The 16221-nt window shown below is 36.9% G+C and overlaps 1 protein-coding gene across 6 annotated transcripts in view; it reads left to right on the forward strand.

The window, feature by feature from the left end:
• The first annotated feature begins 4597 nt into the window (after positions 1-4597).
• The window catches only part of LOC140813085 (uncharacterized), a 67336-nt gene continuing 55712 nt past the window's right edge, over positions 4598-16221 (forward strand). For 3 of the 6 annotated variants that reach the window (XM_073171513.1, XM_073171518.1, XM_073171514.1), the window contains exons 1-3: positions 4598-4881; positions 10674-10817; positions 10897-10980. In XM_073171513.1, coding sequence (XP_073027614.1) covers positions 4801-4881; positions 10674-10817; positions 10897-10980 — 309 coding nt within the window. In that variant the 5' untranslated portion in view covers positions 4598-4800. The remainder of the gene's footprint in view (positions 4882-10673; positions 10818-10896; positions 10981-16221) is intronic. The other 3 variants (XM_073171515.1, XM_073171516.1, XM_073171517.1) reach the window with 2 other exon arrangements.

The following is a 16221-nucleotide window of genomic DNA, read 5'->3' on the forward strand; positions in this document are numbered from 1 at the left end:
ATTTTGACCTGCTGGAAAATTTGAAATGGAGCTTTTTGTCTTCTGAGCTTTTGAATGCTGTAAAATTGGATCTTTGATCTGAATTGATCACATCTCCGATTGCTTTGCAGTCTTGACATAGAGTCTCCTGCTCTCATAAATCAATTGAGGAAGACCTGGAAATAACTAAATACCAAGAACAATGCAATAATTCTTGTTTTCTAGGTTAATGTCTGAATATCGCGAGGAATTTATTTTATCAATGGAAACATGAAATTTTCATGCAAAGTCCGGCAAACTCGAACTTCTTAGAAGATGGAAATTTGCTATCCATGACAAATATACTATAAACAAATTGAAAAAGATAAAATAAAAATGAATAAGACAGGTAAAGAATCATGTCATCGAGATATATAGTTACATACAATTCCAATTTTATATATGGTACAGTCAAAATTTATGTCTCCTTTTCTCCCTCGAAGCAACCAAACAAAAATGACGACATGCAATTAATAAATTCATATTCTTTCCTCACTTTTTTTTTTTAAAAAAAAGAATTTTATTTGACGATTAAATTTCTTAAATTCCTCATGCAACACCCCATTTCAATCATCCCCAGTGTCCCTCTATCACCAAGCGTTTGGAATACAATATAAATCTTGCAACATTAAATTAACTTAAATGCTAATTGTCGGAAAAATCCACAACCAGATAATAATAATAAAAAAAAAAACTTCACTTCAATCACACATCATTACACATTAGCACAAGTTCAAAGCAACGCAATTGGAGACCATAAACATTTAAAACTATAGTTACTCAAAACGAGATTATTATTTACATAAATTCAACATAATCCAAGTACACCTCTCTTAGCTCTTGGCTTGGTTTTTTTTTTTATTTTGGTTCAGTAAACAAGCAAGGGTGAGGCTTAACCCAGCTTATTGGCATATTTTATTTAAAAAACCAAAAGAAAAAGCTTAATTCAAGAATGAAAACTCTGATTGAAAACGGGGGAAGAAAACGAAGAAACAAGAAATGCAACACAAGAGCAACAGTGCAGGCAGATTACACTGAAAATCAAGAAACACGCAAACCCCAACAAAAACAAATCTTCAACGAATCAAGAAACTAGTAATTCCCGGATTTCTTGGTCATATAGAGATGGTAATTGGAGTACTTGGAAGAAGAATACGACGCTCACAACGCCCCTTCGAAGGAGATTCAACTGAAGTTTCAGGTAAAACATGGGATTTTGCGAATTGGTGGGGAAATTGGGACGAGATCTAGTGGAGGAATGGGAGTTGGAGAATAAGGTTTTCTTTAAAATTTAAAAAATATGCTAAGATGGCCATCACGTCAACGATGCCCACATTAGTTGCTTATAAGAGGAATCCCGTATCATTCGGTAGATCGAAAGAGACAGATCGGTGGAGTGAGTTGTAATGTTGTTGATCCGCTTTCAAAGCCTACATCATGAAACAATGGATTTGAGATCTATAAATAGTTAGACTATATGATAAGTGAGATATTGTTAGTTCAAAAAAAAGTGAGATATTTTCAAGAGTATGTTCCTGACAAACCAACTAGTTATTTGAGTTTTATTTACTCTGATGTAAAAACAAATTTTATTTTAATAATATTTTACGATTCTATCCAGTCATGACATTTACTTTATTTGTATACTCATTCAAATTGCATAGATAAATCCATTGAATATACTATAATATCATGAGGTCCACAAGTTACATTGATCATGAAATTTATTAGATATGTATGTATATTCTATACTCGTAATCAATTCAACTACCTAAATTAAGGATAAAGACTGCTCGAGCTCAAGATTAACATCTGTGATGTTAATGCCACGTTTCATTAGTACGTAATGAAGATATCAAAACATACGGATAAGAGTGAGCATTCGGTCGGTTCGGTTACCGACCGAACCGAATTAGGCATAACCGAATCGAACCGAAATATTTAGCCAGAACTACCAAATTAATTTTCATAACCGATGAAAACCAAACTGAATTAAAATCGGTTGATTCGGTAGATGACCGAATTAACCGATTAGTTAAAAAAAATTGTGATTTAACTATAATTATATATGTAATTTTTCTTGATGGAGATGAAGTCAAGAGTGAATAATAGAGAAATGAGAATGAGAAATTCAGTTAGAGAAGTGAGAACGAGACCATAGATTAGAATTTTAGTTGATTTTAAAATTTAAAATTGATAAAAAAAATTAAAATTTATTAAATAATATTATTTATTATATCGGTTAATTCGGTTAACCAATTTCAAAATTTTGAAAACCGTAACTGAACCGAACCGAATTAACCGAATTTTTTTAATTGAAAAATCGAATTTCCGAAATAACCGAACCGAATTTTCGAATTGGTTCGGTTCAGTCGGTTAATTCGGTTTAACCAAAATCTTGCTCACCCCTACATACAGATGAATTATCATATGATAAGTCAATGAACAACCCTCCATCGGAATTTTCAAGTTCTTGTCATTTATCTAGTAAATAAGTATGCATTATGATTGTGCACAATTAGTTCTTTGACTCGAGACAACATAGAGGCTCTACATACTAGTGCTGCACTTTGACTCGTTTACCTACTCCGCGAGGGTTATTAGGTGGTGACGTTGAGTGTAGTTACGACATATGTGGAAGTCGATGCTTTGTAGTCGGGGATTCTTCGCTCACTTAAAGGTGTAAATATCCTGTATGATTTGATGAGTTAATAGTACAAAAAATCCGTCAAAGGAAGAAATATTTTAGGGAAATTGATTCCTTAATTGCATATACGAAGTCACTACGATTACTCAATGATGCATCACATCGTTATCAAATTCATATGCAATTCTCTATGTACCAATTGCAGCATATTCGACCGAGATATATAAGTTGAAGGGACCATAATGTACTATAACCATAACCTACTGGTACTTGCATACATTATTGGTGATATTTAGGGAATAATGGGGTGATGCTACTAGACGTCTTTATCATGATTTGATGAGTGCAATCAGAATTGGGTTCTGAAGTCCTTGTGACCAAGAAGTTGATGCAGAGAATGAGACAAATAAGGGTAAGCTCGTATAAAAAATGAATATTGTCTGGAGTCATATTATTTGAGAATCCACGAATAATTGTATTTATGTACCATTGAAAGTCACACAAGTATTGGATTATATGTTCCCGTTGAAATTATCAAATTCAAGGAGTTGAATTTGATCAATAAGTTTGATGAAGGTCAAACATATAGATTATAAAGGACTTTATAAGTGGATTCCATATTTGAAAGTTTTACATCATACTAACGAGTTTTGTACCATCGTCACATCGGGGTTGTCTGATAGTCAATCAAGATATGATGAAATCCGAACCATGAATTGTTTGATTAATTAAACTTGAAATTTTCTAATTAAACAGTGATTAGTTGAATTCTAATTAGACAAATCACCTGAGGAAAATTTTAAAAGGTTGTAGAATCTCATGGATAGATAAGAGCTTATCTAATCCTATCAAATCTTGTCAAAACTTGATAAAATAAAAATGATATATTTGACAAGGGAGAAACTCTTAGTTGTAGAAAGATTATGTACAATTGAGATATATTAAATAAATGTTATCAAATGTTTGATTAAACACAACATAACACAAGAAAATCTACACCTAGATTTTGTACTCTCCCCCTCACACAACAAAACCTCGATCACCTTGTTGGACAATAAGTCACGTCCAAGACCCCACTACTCTTCCACCACAACACCGTCGTCCGTCGTGGTTTCTCCGTCTTCCGGTGATTGATCTCAACTAAAAATCTTCCTTGGATTAATAGTGCAATCTAAACAAGAAACACAATATTTGATCGTGAACTTAATAAAGCGATTGAAGAACGATGTACGATCCAGTTGATTGTACATGAGGAGATACAAGAAGAGCTATTACTGCTTAAACATTAGCATAGTTGGAGCCAAACATTAACCGCCAAAGGTAAATTTTTAATAAATACCATATGAATGGATTTAAAATCATACGACACTCAAATTAAGTTTTGAACGTCAAAATCAAAATATAAACTTCTGCTGCGTCTTGAATGCGAGAAATCTGTATTCCAACACGAGTCGCTTTATCATCGAGCCATTATAATTATTTAAAGGTAATAATTTTTCTATTAACGGATTTTTGTTTCATGATAAAAAATTCATTAATCCTGATGTGCTTTCCCAACCATGAGATCTAACTCAATTTGATTCGAGATAAATTTCTATCTAAGATGATATTACTATGAGTAGATCTATAAAAAAACATGTATAATACAACATATATATTTAAACAAGGGCACATTAATGAACTAAATCGCATCCATCGTTTATATTTTTTATAATTTTTATCAAGCTCGGGTTGATTTGTTTTCTTCGTCCTAATTATAGAACTTTATAAAGCAAATGTTCGGATTCTAAATCGAACCAATACAATTTTTAATATACTTAAATAGATAATATAATATTAATTAATACTAAAAATGTATCAAAACTTGTAGACGACTTGCAAGAGGGAGATATCAAATAAATTGATTAGGCTCAAATTCAGCTTGAAGGAATTTTGAAAATCGAAAATTCCATATATAAATCGAAAAATTGAGTTACAACTGATCGGACGTGAATTCCAAAGCCCAGCCCAAATATTAAAATGGAAATTCCCCTCACGGGCATTATTACATGAACACATGTTGTCAGTAGACCTACCTCAGCTGTCACACTGGAGGGTCGTTCGTAATTGGAGTTCAATCTCGGGATTCCGGTGAAATGGATGCCGGGAATTCTTCGGAGTGGCTTCCTCCGGGCTTTGCCGAGAAAACTGAGGTGAAAAACGGGAGGATTGTCAAGGTAATTTGTTTTTTTACTTCATTTTTGTACAGCTCTCGGACGAATCCGATCTGTGGAGTGTTTTGCTCTTTTATTCCATCAGTTGTTTCACGGTAAGCTTGATTTTTTGTATCGTGTTTGATAGTTCATTTGATAGATCAAACTGGTGGTGTAACGGGTGTGATTATGATTTGCGGCATATATAACCTAAAAATGGTCAATTGTCACCTTTTTTCTCTTTAAGATGACATGGAGATCCCCTGGTGTGAAATGACCAGATTGGAGATAGGTGTTGGTTGTTTGAGAATTGAGCGTAATTAATTGTTTCTTATTGTTTCTTATCTATTCTGCTGCTAGGTACTGCATAGTGTTGTTTTCTAGATGTTGGGCATCAGGTATATGATTTCTTGTGTTGGAATTTGGGTCAAGAACGTTGCATAATAAAAACTGAACTTCTATAATTCAAATATCGCATTAAACAAGAGCATGATATTTTTTGTGTTTAACACCAATCGATTTGTGGATTGGGTCTGTTTACCTTCGGCGGGGAGATCAGGGGTATACTTGTGATGTGGGATCCGATAGTGGTGGTGGTCAGTAATAATTTGATAGGAGAGTTCTCGGTGTCAATTGAAATTAGATTGAATGACAACATCAACTAGTGCTTCTCTGCTATATACAGACCGATCAAGCCTAGAGAGACAGAAAGATTCTAGGTTGAACTAGCAGGATTGAGCTCTATTTGTGGGGATTTATGGTGTCTGGGAGGTGATTTTAATGTGGTCAGGAATATGGGAGAAAAATGAACAGCCACTCAAACACCACGAGTATGTTATGTTTCGACAGTTTGATAGGAGAATTGGGACTTCACAACCCTCCTCTTTTGAATGCCAAGTACACGTGGTCGAACTTCAGGGCTGATCCGATTTGTTGCCGACTAGACAGATATCTCATCTCTAATGGCTGGAGGGACATTTTCCCAAATTTCAGACAAACGGTGCTACCCAGGATTACATCGGATCATTTCCCGGTGATGTTTGATACCACAAAGTTGAAATGGGGACTTGCTCCGTTTAGATTCGAGAACGTTTGGCTGTCACATCATAATTTCTTCAATTTGGTCCAGTCATGGTGGGACGATGGGGTCACTCAAGGATGGGAAAGGGTATAAATTTATGACAAAACTAAAAAGGCTTAAAGTGGAAATTTCCCGTTGGAATAGAGAGGTTTTCGGAAATGTGGGTGTAAGATACGCGGAGTTGACTTACATGACATATCAATTGGATGAGCTAGAAGCTGAGGGAGGATGTTCTGAGAATTTACAGACCGAACGAAGGGCCGTAAGGTGTGAACTGGAAAATTTGGCTTCTAAGAGATTCCAAATGGAGAGTCATAAAGCGAAAGTGAAATGGTTGAGGGAAGGAGATCAAAATACAAAATTTTTTCATTCTTGGTGGAACAACAGAAGGAGTAGAGCGACTATAGATAAAGTGGAGTTGGAGGATGGGTCGGTGGTTACGGAGGATGGACAGTTTGAGGAAAACATTGTCAATTATTTTAAGAAACTTTATAGGAAATCAGAGGGGGATGGGGGAGGCTTTGATGGGTTAGAATGGTGCCCTTTGGATGCGCTTGAAGCGGGGGAGTCGGAGATTCCTTTTTCGGAGGAAGAGACAAAGAAGGCGATGTTTGAGAGTGATGCTAGCAAAGCTCCAGAGCCGGACGGGTTCACATTGGCATTTTTCCAAAAGAATTGGGCTACGGTTAAGGGGAATTTGATGAAGGTGTTTGCTGAATTTTATGAAGGAGGGGTGGTTAATGGCATTACAAACGAAACATATATTTGCCTCATTCCGAAGAAACAAGACGCAATTAAGGTCAACGACTTTAGGCCAATTAGCTTGACAACGAGCTTGTAAAAGATACTAGCCAAAGTTTTGACAAATAGAATGAAGAAAGTCTTGAGCAGTACAATTGCGGAGAACCATTGTGCTTTTATCAAAGGGAGACAGATTCTAGACTGTTGCCTCGTGGCTAATGAAGTGGTTGAGGAGTACCGTAGGAAGAAGGGTTGGGTACTTAAAGTTGATTTGGAAAAAGCTTATGACAACGTCGACTGGAGATTTCTTGATTCTGTATTACAAAAGAAAGGTTTTGCAGATAGATGGTGGAGGTGGTTCAGGGGGTGCGTGTCTAATGTTTCATTCTCAATTTTTATAAACGGCAAGCCGAGGGGAAAATTTAAGGGGGAGAGAGGCATTCGACCTGAGGATCCTTTATCCCCTTTTCTTTTTAACCTAGTCGTTGATGTTCTGGGGAGGTTGGTTGACAAAGCAAAGGAATTGAACGAAATAAGAGGATTTGTAGTGGGAAAGGGAAACCTAGAAATTTCGCATATCCAGTTTGCGGATGATACGTTGTTCTTTGTCCAATCTGAAAGGCATGTGATGGCATTAGTGCAAATAATCAAATTATTCGGGCTTAAATCGGGTTTGAAGATAAATTTGGAAAAAAATGTGGTGTTGGGGATTAATTTTGGGGATGAGGAAGTGGTTGGTTTGGCGCAAGCAATTGGATGCAAAAAAGATGATTGGCTAGGGATTCCTTTGGGAGGAAAGCCTGAATTTTGGGAACCAGTAGTATCGAAAATGGCAAAAAAACTATCAAGTTGGAAGAAGGCGTTCCTATCAAGGGGGGTCGACTTACTTTAATTAAATCGGTGTTGAGCGCATTGCCATCATACTTCATGTCGTTGTTTAGAGTACCAAGTCAAGTGGCAAAAAAGTTGGAAAAATTGATGAGGGATTTTTTGTGGGATGGAGTGGACGGGGATACGCATTGTCATGTTGTTGGATGGGAGCAGGTTTTTAAACCCAAGGACATGGGAGTGCTGGGATTGGGGAATATTTGTTTAAGGAATAGAGCTTTGCTAGGGAAATGGTGGTGGAGAGGTACAAAGGAAAGGGAGACGTGGAAAAAACTATAAAGAGCATTTATGGTCTTCATGACAATGGGTGGGACTTGGGGCTGGCGAGGAATGCGACGTTTAGAAGCCCATGGAAATTTATTTCTTGTTCTTACCCGACATTTCATCTTTTGACTAAGACGGGGCAATTTCATTCGGTTCTGGGAGGATGTTTTGGGGGGGGGTCCTTCGCTCAGAGAACGATTTCCATCTTTGTTTCGGATATGCACCAAGACTATTAAACCTATTCGTAGTTTCTTAGAGGTCGTAGATATAGGGGTCAGTCAGACATTTCGATGGGATGTGCGTTTTAGAAGACATCTAAATGAGATTGAGTTGGGGGACTTTGCTAACCTACTAGGATTCTTAGATGCAGTCAGGTTAGAGTTGACAGCAGAGGATTTCAGGGTTTGGTTAGGTGATTCTTCGGGTTATTTTTCATTCCGTTCTTTCTACGACTCTTTCTTTCCCATTACCACTTTTCCCCTCTTCTCATGTTATGATCATACCTGGAAAATTCCTGTCCCGCAAAAGGTTCAAATATTCTCGTGGATTGTGGCTTTGGGCAAACTTCCGAGTTCGGACTGAGTGCAAAGAAGATGGCCTAGCTGTGTATTAAGTCCGCAATGGTGCACTTTATGTCACAACCATGACGAAAATCAGGATCACTTACTCGTACATTGTTCTTTTTCGAGAGGAATATGGATAAAGGTGATGCAAGAGTCGAGTTTTGAGTGGGTATTTCCGAGAAGGGCAGGAGACATGTTCATTATTGACCCCAAAATTCCAGCAGGGATAAGAGTTAACAGATTCTGGTTTTTAATCATTCATTCAACTTTTGGTCGATCTGGCTTGAGAGAAATAACATAATATTCAAAGACGAGAACGCATCCGTGGAAGAAATATGGGAGATGATCAAATTCAGGGTTGCAACTTGGACAACGAAGCTCACCGAGTTTAATCACTTTTCCGTTTCAGATATTGTTAGGGATTGGAAGTTTGTATTGTCTTGACGATTGTTCCTAGCATAGTTATATGTCGCGGATTACTCATCCGCTGTTTCTTTAAAACACCTATTTTTATAATATAAATAATGTTTCCTATCAAAAAAAAAAATGAAATTCTTTGTTTAGACTTCTGAAGTCTTCACTCTTGTCATTGCATCCATATCTTTATTTGCTTCAATATATGCTACTTCAACACCTTTCTGTTCTACAATTATCATCATAATTTCCATCCGGACTTTGTCATAAGCTTTATCTAGATCTGAATACCACGTGTAAGTCTTCTTTTTCCCCAGTACTTTTCAATTAGTTGTCCGAGAAGTTTTACAGCTTCTTTTTCTACCTTCTAAGAATGAAACATGCTTTATAAATTATTCAGTGTTGAATCTCTACTAGTTTTATACTTCAAACCTCCAAGCCTTCTTGGTGTCACTTGTAACTCATTGTAGTATTGACCACGAGGGCATTCATAAAAAAAATTATTGTGGACGTTGATGAATAAGCTTGTGAATATCACAATATATTCGCAAATAATTATAGTGTTGGAATTTAATTGGAATTCTTCTTTTGAGTTTCATCAAAATTGTTCTTTTGAAGAGTTTTACCTCAATAGAGATGGTTCTTAATGGATATCTCCTATGCCTATCTATCACAAGTCAACAAATGCCATTTGTACGTGCGTTGCCATGTGTTTTTGACATCACAAATCTAATTAATTTTCTTTTACACTATAGTCCTATAACTTATAACTCTTTATCCTTGGTGCGAATTCTTATTCGAACCACCAAGAAATCTGATTGGACTTAATTCGATTAAATTCCAATAATCAACCTTGACCAATCAAATAATTTATTAATCTCATTCTATTATACTAGAATGTGATTGCATTCTCTATTTAATTAGAACTACTGAAGCCAATAATCAGTAATATTGTCCTGTGATTGATCAATCCAATATCTTGAACGTAATCATGTGACATGTCTCGAAGAGAATGCTAATAGAAGGAAGTTTTAAAATTTCAATGTGCATTGAATTTGGAATTCCAAATATCATGCTTATAGCATTCATTTTCCCAAGGGGATCACATTATACATTCGGGTCACGTGCCTACAAATGATCGCCATTTGGTTTTATCCTCGTTGTGTGGGGTGCAATTGCTTACTAATCTATACGGAATGAGATGCATGATGCCTAATTTATTTCTCGCCTTCACTTTGTGCATATGATAGTTACTGATGTTTATAACGAGCCATAATTATGGAAAATATTAAAATAATAGTTGAAGCAAAAAAATCCGAAATACGCAACATCATTGGTACATTGGACACATATTTGATCAAATTGCTTTAGGAATTGTATCCAGTGGTCATGCTGCAATCATTTATCATCTCCGGAACTTAAGCATTTCTTGTTTGTTTCTGGGTAATTAATAACTATTGAGTAAAAGATAGGAAAAGAAAAAAAACGATTTTATAGCATTATAAATTTTTTTTTCAAATTATTTTACGTTATTTAGTTTTTTCTCTTCCATTTTTATATTTCGATGTAGGTTTTCATCCGCAACCCGTCCCGCCATAACCCACAACCTGCGCGGGCTCAACCCGATTTGCCCGCCTCCAAATGGGTTGAGATTTCCCCAACTCAGCCCGCCCCATTTCTATTGCGGGGCGGGTAGACTCGGCGGGCCCAGCCCAACTCAACAACTATAGTTCATTTGATTTGTTTCCTTCCTCCCATTTATAACGTGGTATAATGTCAAAGGAAACATTTAATTGCTCGTGGAAAAATGATAGAATCTGGACAAACCCACAAGAACTCATATTTTTTGTGTCTGACTGATGTAGGACTACTACAATGTCACCACTGGTGTAAAGTATCATTCCAAGAAGGATGTCATACATTGTGCTACTGAAGATTTTTTCCGTGATGCTCCTCAAAAGACAAACTTTGATGATAATGGGGAATCCTCTGACAATAAATTTGATGCTGTGAGTCTGCTGGATAATTACCACATTATTATTTTTCTGTATGTTGCCCAATAACATAGTTTGATTCTCCTGTTCACAGATATCTCCTAAATGGTTACCCGATGGATGGAGAATGGAGGAAAAAATACGAAAGAATGGTTCAAGTGCTGGATCAACTTACAAGGTATGTAACTGTGTAAAAGGAGTAATGTCAATGCTTTATGGCAAAGTTTCAAGCTGGTGAATCTTCACTTTATTTTATTGCGTCTTTTTGTATGCTGTGAATTGATTAGTAAGCTACGATCCCACGAACAGAGCACACTTTCTCAAAGTTTGGCAGATAATTAAAAGGAAAACTCCGAAAAGCTTGAGTGAATGCCTAATATGTGCAACTATCATTCTTTATTAAAACATATTTTTATATTGATTAATATAAATAATTTAAAAAGCGAACCAGAGGTCCGTATAAAATGAAGCGAGATCCATAGTCAAAATAGATTAACATAATACCAGACCCCAATTTTTAAACAAATCGGAGACCAAAGATGATTTGAACTCTACAATCCTCGAACTCCAGCATGAAACCTTGAATTTTATCTTGTCCCAACTCTCCTGAATCAAATTTTCTTGATCTTGAAATATTCTTCTATTCCTCTCCATCCACACGGACCGGCTCAAACATTGAACCACCATATTCCAAAAAATTCTTCCTCTTCCCCAAATCCCATCTGAGATATGTTTCGAATAAATCCCAAGTTGATCTTGGAGATAACCCAAATCAAGCCGAACTCCGCCAAAGCTTTAAGCCAATGACAGAGTGAAAAAGGACAATGGATGATCAAATGATCCCGAGTCTCCTCCTCTCACCGACATAATACACCAATTTGGACAAAGAGAACAAGAAGAAAACTTTTTTTGAAACATCTTAAACCAATGTAATTTCCTAGGCACTGCAATCCACTTGAATACTTGCACGTCGGATGGAATGGGACCTTTATAAATTGCTGATAAAGAGAAAAAAAAGGATAACTAGAATTTGAAAAGAAAGACTCGAAGAAAGATTTTACTGAAAATTGCACTGAAGAATCCCAAACCCACTCCTCCTTGTCTTCTGTAGTCTGCACCTTCGATCAATCTGACCCTAACTAATTACTTGATCAAAAAACCTAACTCAATTGCTTTCTCATTCTTGAGATCCCGCTTAAAAAAATTCTAAGAAAAGTAGAAGGGTTGGATGAAGAATTGAATTGTGCAAAGTAAGAAATATGATGTTTACGGACCTCCAAATCTGGAATAAAGATGGGTAAAGATCTTGAAAAAATGAATTCTGCCACCATCTATCTTCCCAAAACCTCATCTTATCTCCCCCCTTGACCACCGATGTCACTGATTGAAGAAAAGCCTGATAGATAATGGAGATAAATTTCTAAGAACTTTTGAGGACAACACTTCTTGGAATACCCACGTCCCACCCATTATATTGTGTCCTAATATTTGCTGAACACAATCTTTTTCCATAACTACACCCCCTTCACTAGAAAATCCCCACCATTATTTCTCTAGCAAAGCCTTGTTTCTCAAACAAATATTGCCAATACCAAAACCCTTTCACTTCTTTGGTCTACAAACTTGATCTCAAGACACCATGTGACCATGGTGATCCCCATCCGCTCCATCCCACAAAAATCTCACATTATATTCTCCATGGTTTCTTTTAAACCTCAGGGTACCCTAAAAATGGACATGAAATACATTGGCAACGCCTTCAATACTGCTGAAATCAAAGTCAATCTTCCACCTCTGGATAAGAAAGCAAGAAAACATTCTTCCATCTTGCCAACTTATTAACCATCTTAAAAAGGATTTGCTCCCAAAAAGAAACCTTCAAAGGATTCACAACCAAAGGAATCCCCAAGTATCTTATGGGTCACAACTCTTTCCCACAACGAATTTCACATGCTTAACATGTTCACATCTTCTCCTTCGCAATTGATCCCCAATAAAACACTTTTTTCCAAATTTGGTCTTTAAACCCGACATCTCACAGAAAGAGGGTAAAATCTCAGTCAGAAATCTCATATGACTCTCTTTCTTCACAAAAATAGTGCATCATCCGCCAACTGAATACGGGAAATATCCACTCTCTTTGCTTGCTTCCCAATCCCTACAAAGGTCCATCTCCTTTGTCTTGTCAGCCAATTGTCAACACATCCACCTCCAAATTAAAGAGGAAGGGTGATAGTGGATCTCCTTGCCTAAGTCCTTTTTCACCATTGGATTTACCCCTAGGCCTGCCATTAATAGGAATCGAGAAAGATACACTTGAAATGCATTCTTTAATCCGTTTCTATCATCGCTCCCCAAAACCTTTCTTGAGAAACATAAAATCCAAGAAGCTCCCATCAACATTATCAAAAGCTTTCTCAAACATGACCTTAAAAACCCATCCATTCCTCTTCTTCAGCCTATATTCCTCCACCAACTCATTTGCAACTAGACAACAATCTAGAGTTTATCTACCCTCAATAAAGGCATTCTGAGAATCTGTGTCTGAGATAGGTATTATATCTTCTTTAATCTTAGTGACAAAACTTTAGTAATGATTTTGTAAAGACAATGACTAGATTTATGGGCTGAAATCCTTAATTTGATCCGATTCTTGTTTTCTTGGTATAAAACTAATATAGGTCCTATTGATTATTCCATTAATAATTCCCCCTTCAAAAAATTCACTAAACACCTTCGTCAAATCCCCTTTGATTGTATCCCACCAAAGTTGGTAAACTGCCGTTGTGAATCCATTCGGGCTAGGTTTTTTTGTTTCATCACTATCAAAGACTGCTCTGTTAACCTCTTCCTCGGAAAAAAAGGTTTTTCCAAACCTGTCAATGGCTCCGTTCCACTCATATTCCCCACCCCGTCAGTTTTACTATATTAATTTTGGAAGAACTCTATTAGATGAAGCTCAATCTGTTCTCCATCTGAAATAATCGATCAATCAACTGATCAACCCTTTCCAATTTATTGATGATAGTTATGCTCTTTCGCAATTGAGTAGCGAGTGAAAATAACCCATTTAACCCTAGCCTTTTGACTGATTATTTGGTTCTTTTTACAGATTAAATCTTATGAGAGAGATGTAGCTTATTTTTTCTCATTCGCCAAAATGATTTATCCCTGGCCTTCACTCTCCTTCTCGTCCACCTCACAAATCTTCTTTTCAATCTCCACACACGACACTTGTAAATTTCCAAAGACCTCTCCATTCCACTTCTTAAGATCCGTTTTTAAAACCATTAGCTTCCTCATGAATTTATATCCTTCCCAACCTTGAAGATCTTTTTTGTTCCACCAATTTGCAAATCTTTCTTAAAATTCTTATGCTCCAACCACACATTCTCAAATCTCAAAGGAGACAGACCCCAAATACCTTTTGAAGCATCCAGAATCAAGGGGAGGTGATCCGATGTATTTCTGGGTAAGACCGGTTGTCGATGATATGTAAAATAATGCAGGCGCCCTACAAAAAATGAGAGGCTCTCAAATTAGACCAAGTGAACTTTGCATTCCGAGGAGGTGAATCACACTACTCCAGCTCCATAACCAAAGAATCAAAGCAAAGCATATTGCTAGTCAAGGAAATATTGTTCATTTTCTCACTAAGAGCTCTGACCATGTTGAAGTCCCCCCACTACACACATAGCTCACCACATATCACTCTTAATCCAGCCAATTAATCCCAAATAGCTTGTCCGTCCCTCGGTTTACATGGCCCATAAACAGCTGAAAACCACCACTTGGTAACGTTTTCATTTTCAACTTATATAGATACTGAGAAGTGAGAACTCTCCTATCAGACTATCCTTAACCAACACCGATCTGGTATCCCATGTTACCAAAATACCCCGTGATCTTCCCATAGATGGTAACACTAACAATTCCACAAATACAGGGTTTAAATGCTCGCTACAAAACTCCTATCTACCCCTGTCTTTCAATCTCTTGAACAACTAATATGTCCTGCCTTTTTTTGCGCACAACCGCTTGTATCAATCCCCTATGTCTACTTTAATCCTATCCCCTTAAATTCCAAGATAGGATCTTCATTTACCACTTCAGGCCCCTATGAATCATCACTTTCTTGTAATTTATCCCAAAATCCAGTCGAGTTAACTCCTTGTTTTTATAAGTCGCCGATCTGTTCCATTTTAAATTTACTAGCGACACTTTTTCCACCTCCAACCGAGATAGAAAATTGTCATAGACAGCCAATTGCTGCCTCCGAACACTCTGAACCGCTTCCACCCCTTGATTTAGATTCACACCATCCTCTTCTAGAAATTTTTTACCCGAATCGTCCGGCTTTTCAAACTCGAGTGATTTTGCTATATGAATCACATCACCCTTTGACGAAACAAAGAAATATAAAGGCGTAGGAAGAATGGAATTGAGAGATAAAGGTCGTTTAAGAGGTGAAATGTTAGAGCATGAACTTACCTTACCCACCCTAATGTCAAGAAAATCCTCGTAGATCAGCCTCTCATTTCGCGTAAGAGTAGGAGATAATGCAAATAAGTCCCTCATGTTCTCCAATCCTTGTGGAGTCGAAGTCTTATTATCCGAGCTTAAGGATTGAAGACTGTTCGAAACAAACAATTTAGAATCCTCGAGAGAACAAACTCCGGTCGAAACATTATGAAGTCCTCCTCGATCTCTAAATCCTCAGTGGTTAATCCCTGACCCTCCTCTCTCGAAAATATTTTTTTGTCTGTCCTGAATTTATATTTACTCCATCCCCATCAACTAACTCACGCGCTGCCTGAATTCCTCTTCTAAAATTAGCAATACCTTTTGGATTCACCTTCTGAAGAAACTTAAATTTTAGTCCTCTGGGAAAGGCTATGATCTCCACTTTCTAATATTGAATGGGTTGTCTTCTCTCGGATTACTCCTCTTCCATTTTTTTGTCATTTGCACTTAAATCCAATCCTTGAAGAGCACGAGAGGGATCATAAAAAGATGGAATTGACCTCATCACAATTCCTAGGAAAGGAATTGAACACCTCTTTGACTTTTCCACAGCTACCCTCAGCGGCATGGTTTCCTATCGAGGCCCTACTCTTCTGCTCTTCTCCAATACATTCATCTACTGCATTAGAACTTTTCCTTAATCGTTCTTCATTTGGATTCAAATCCCCGATCTCCTTTCTATCAACCTTCTCCTCCGATCTTTTACCCACAACCTGAGCATATGACCGACGATCGTTAAAAGGATTGGCTGATAGATGAACATAATCTAACCACAATTCGAATCAAGATAGGACCAAATTGTGATTGAATTTGCCTCAAACTGCTTATGAAACCATCTTCAGGTCCTTCGACTTTGATTTTAGTTACCGAAAGGTCCATAAACAACATAGTGTGT

The sequence above is a fragment of the Primulina eburnea genome, chromosome 14, assembly GCF_022965805.1.
Source record: "Primulina eburnea isolate SZY01 chromosome 14, ASM2296580v1, whole genome shotgun sequence".
NCBI classification, from domain to species: domain Eukaryota; kingdom Viridiplantae; phylum Streptophyta; class Magnoliopsida; order Lamiales; family Gesneriaceae; genus Primulina; species Primulina eburnea.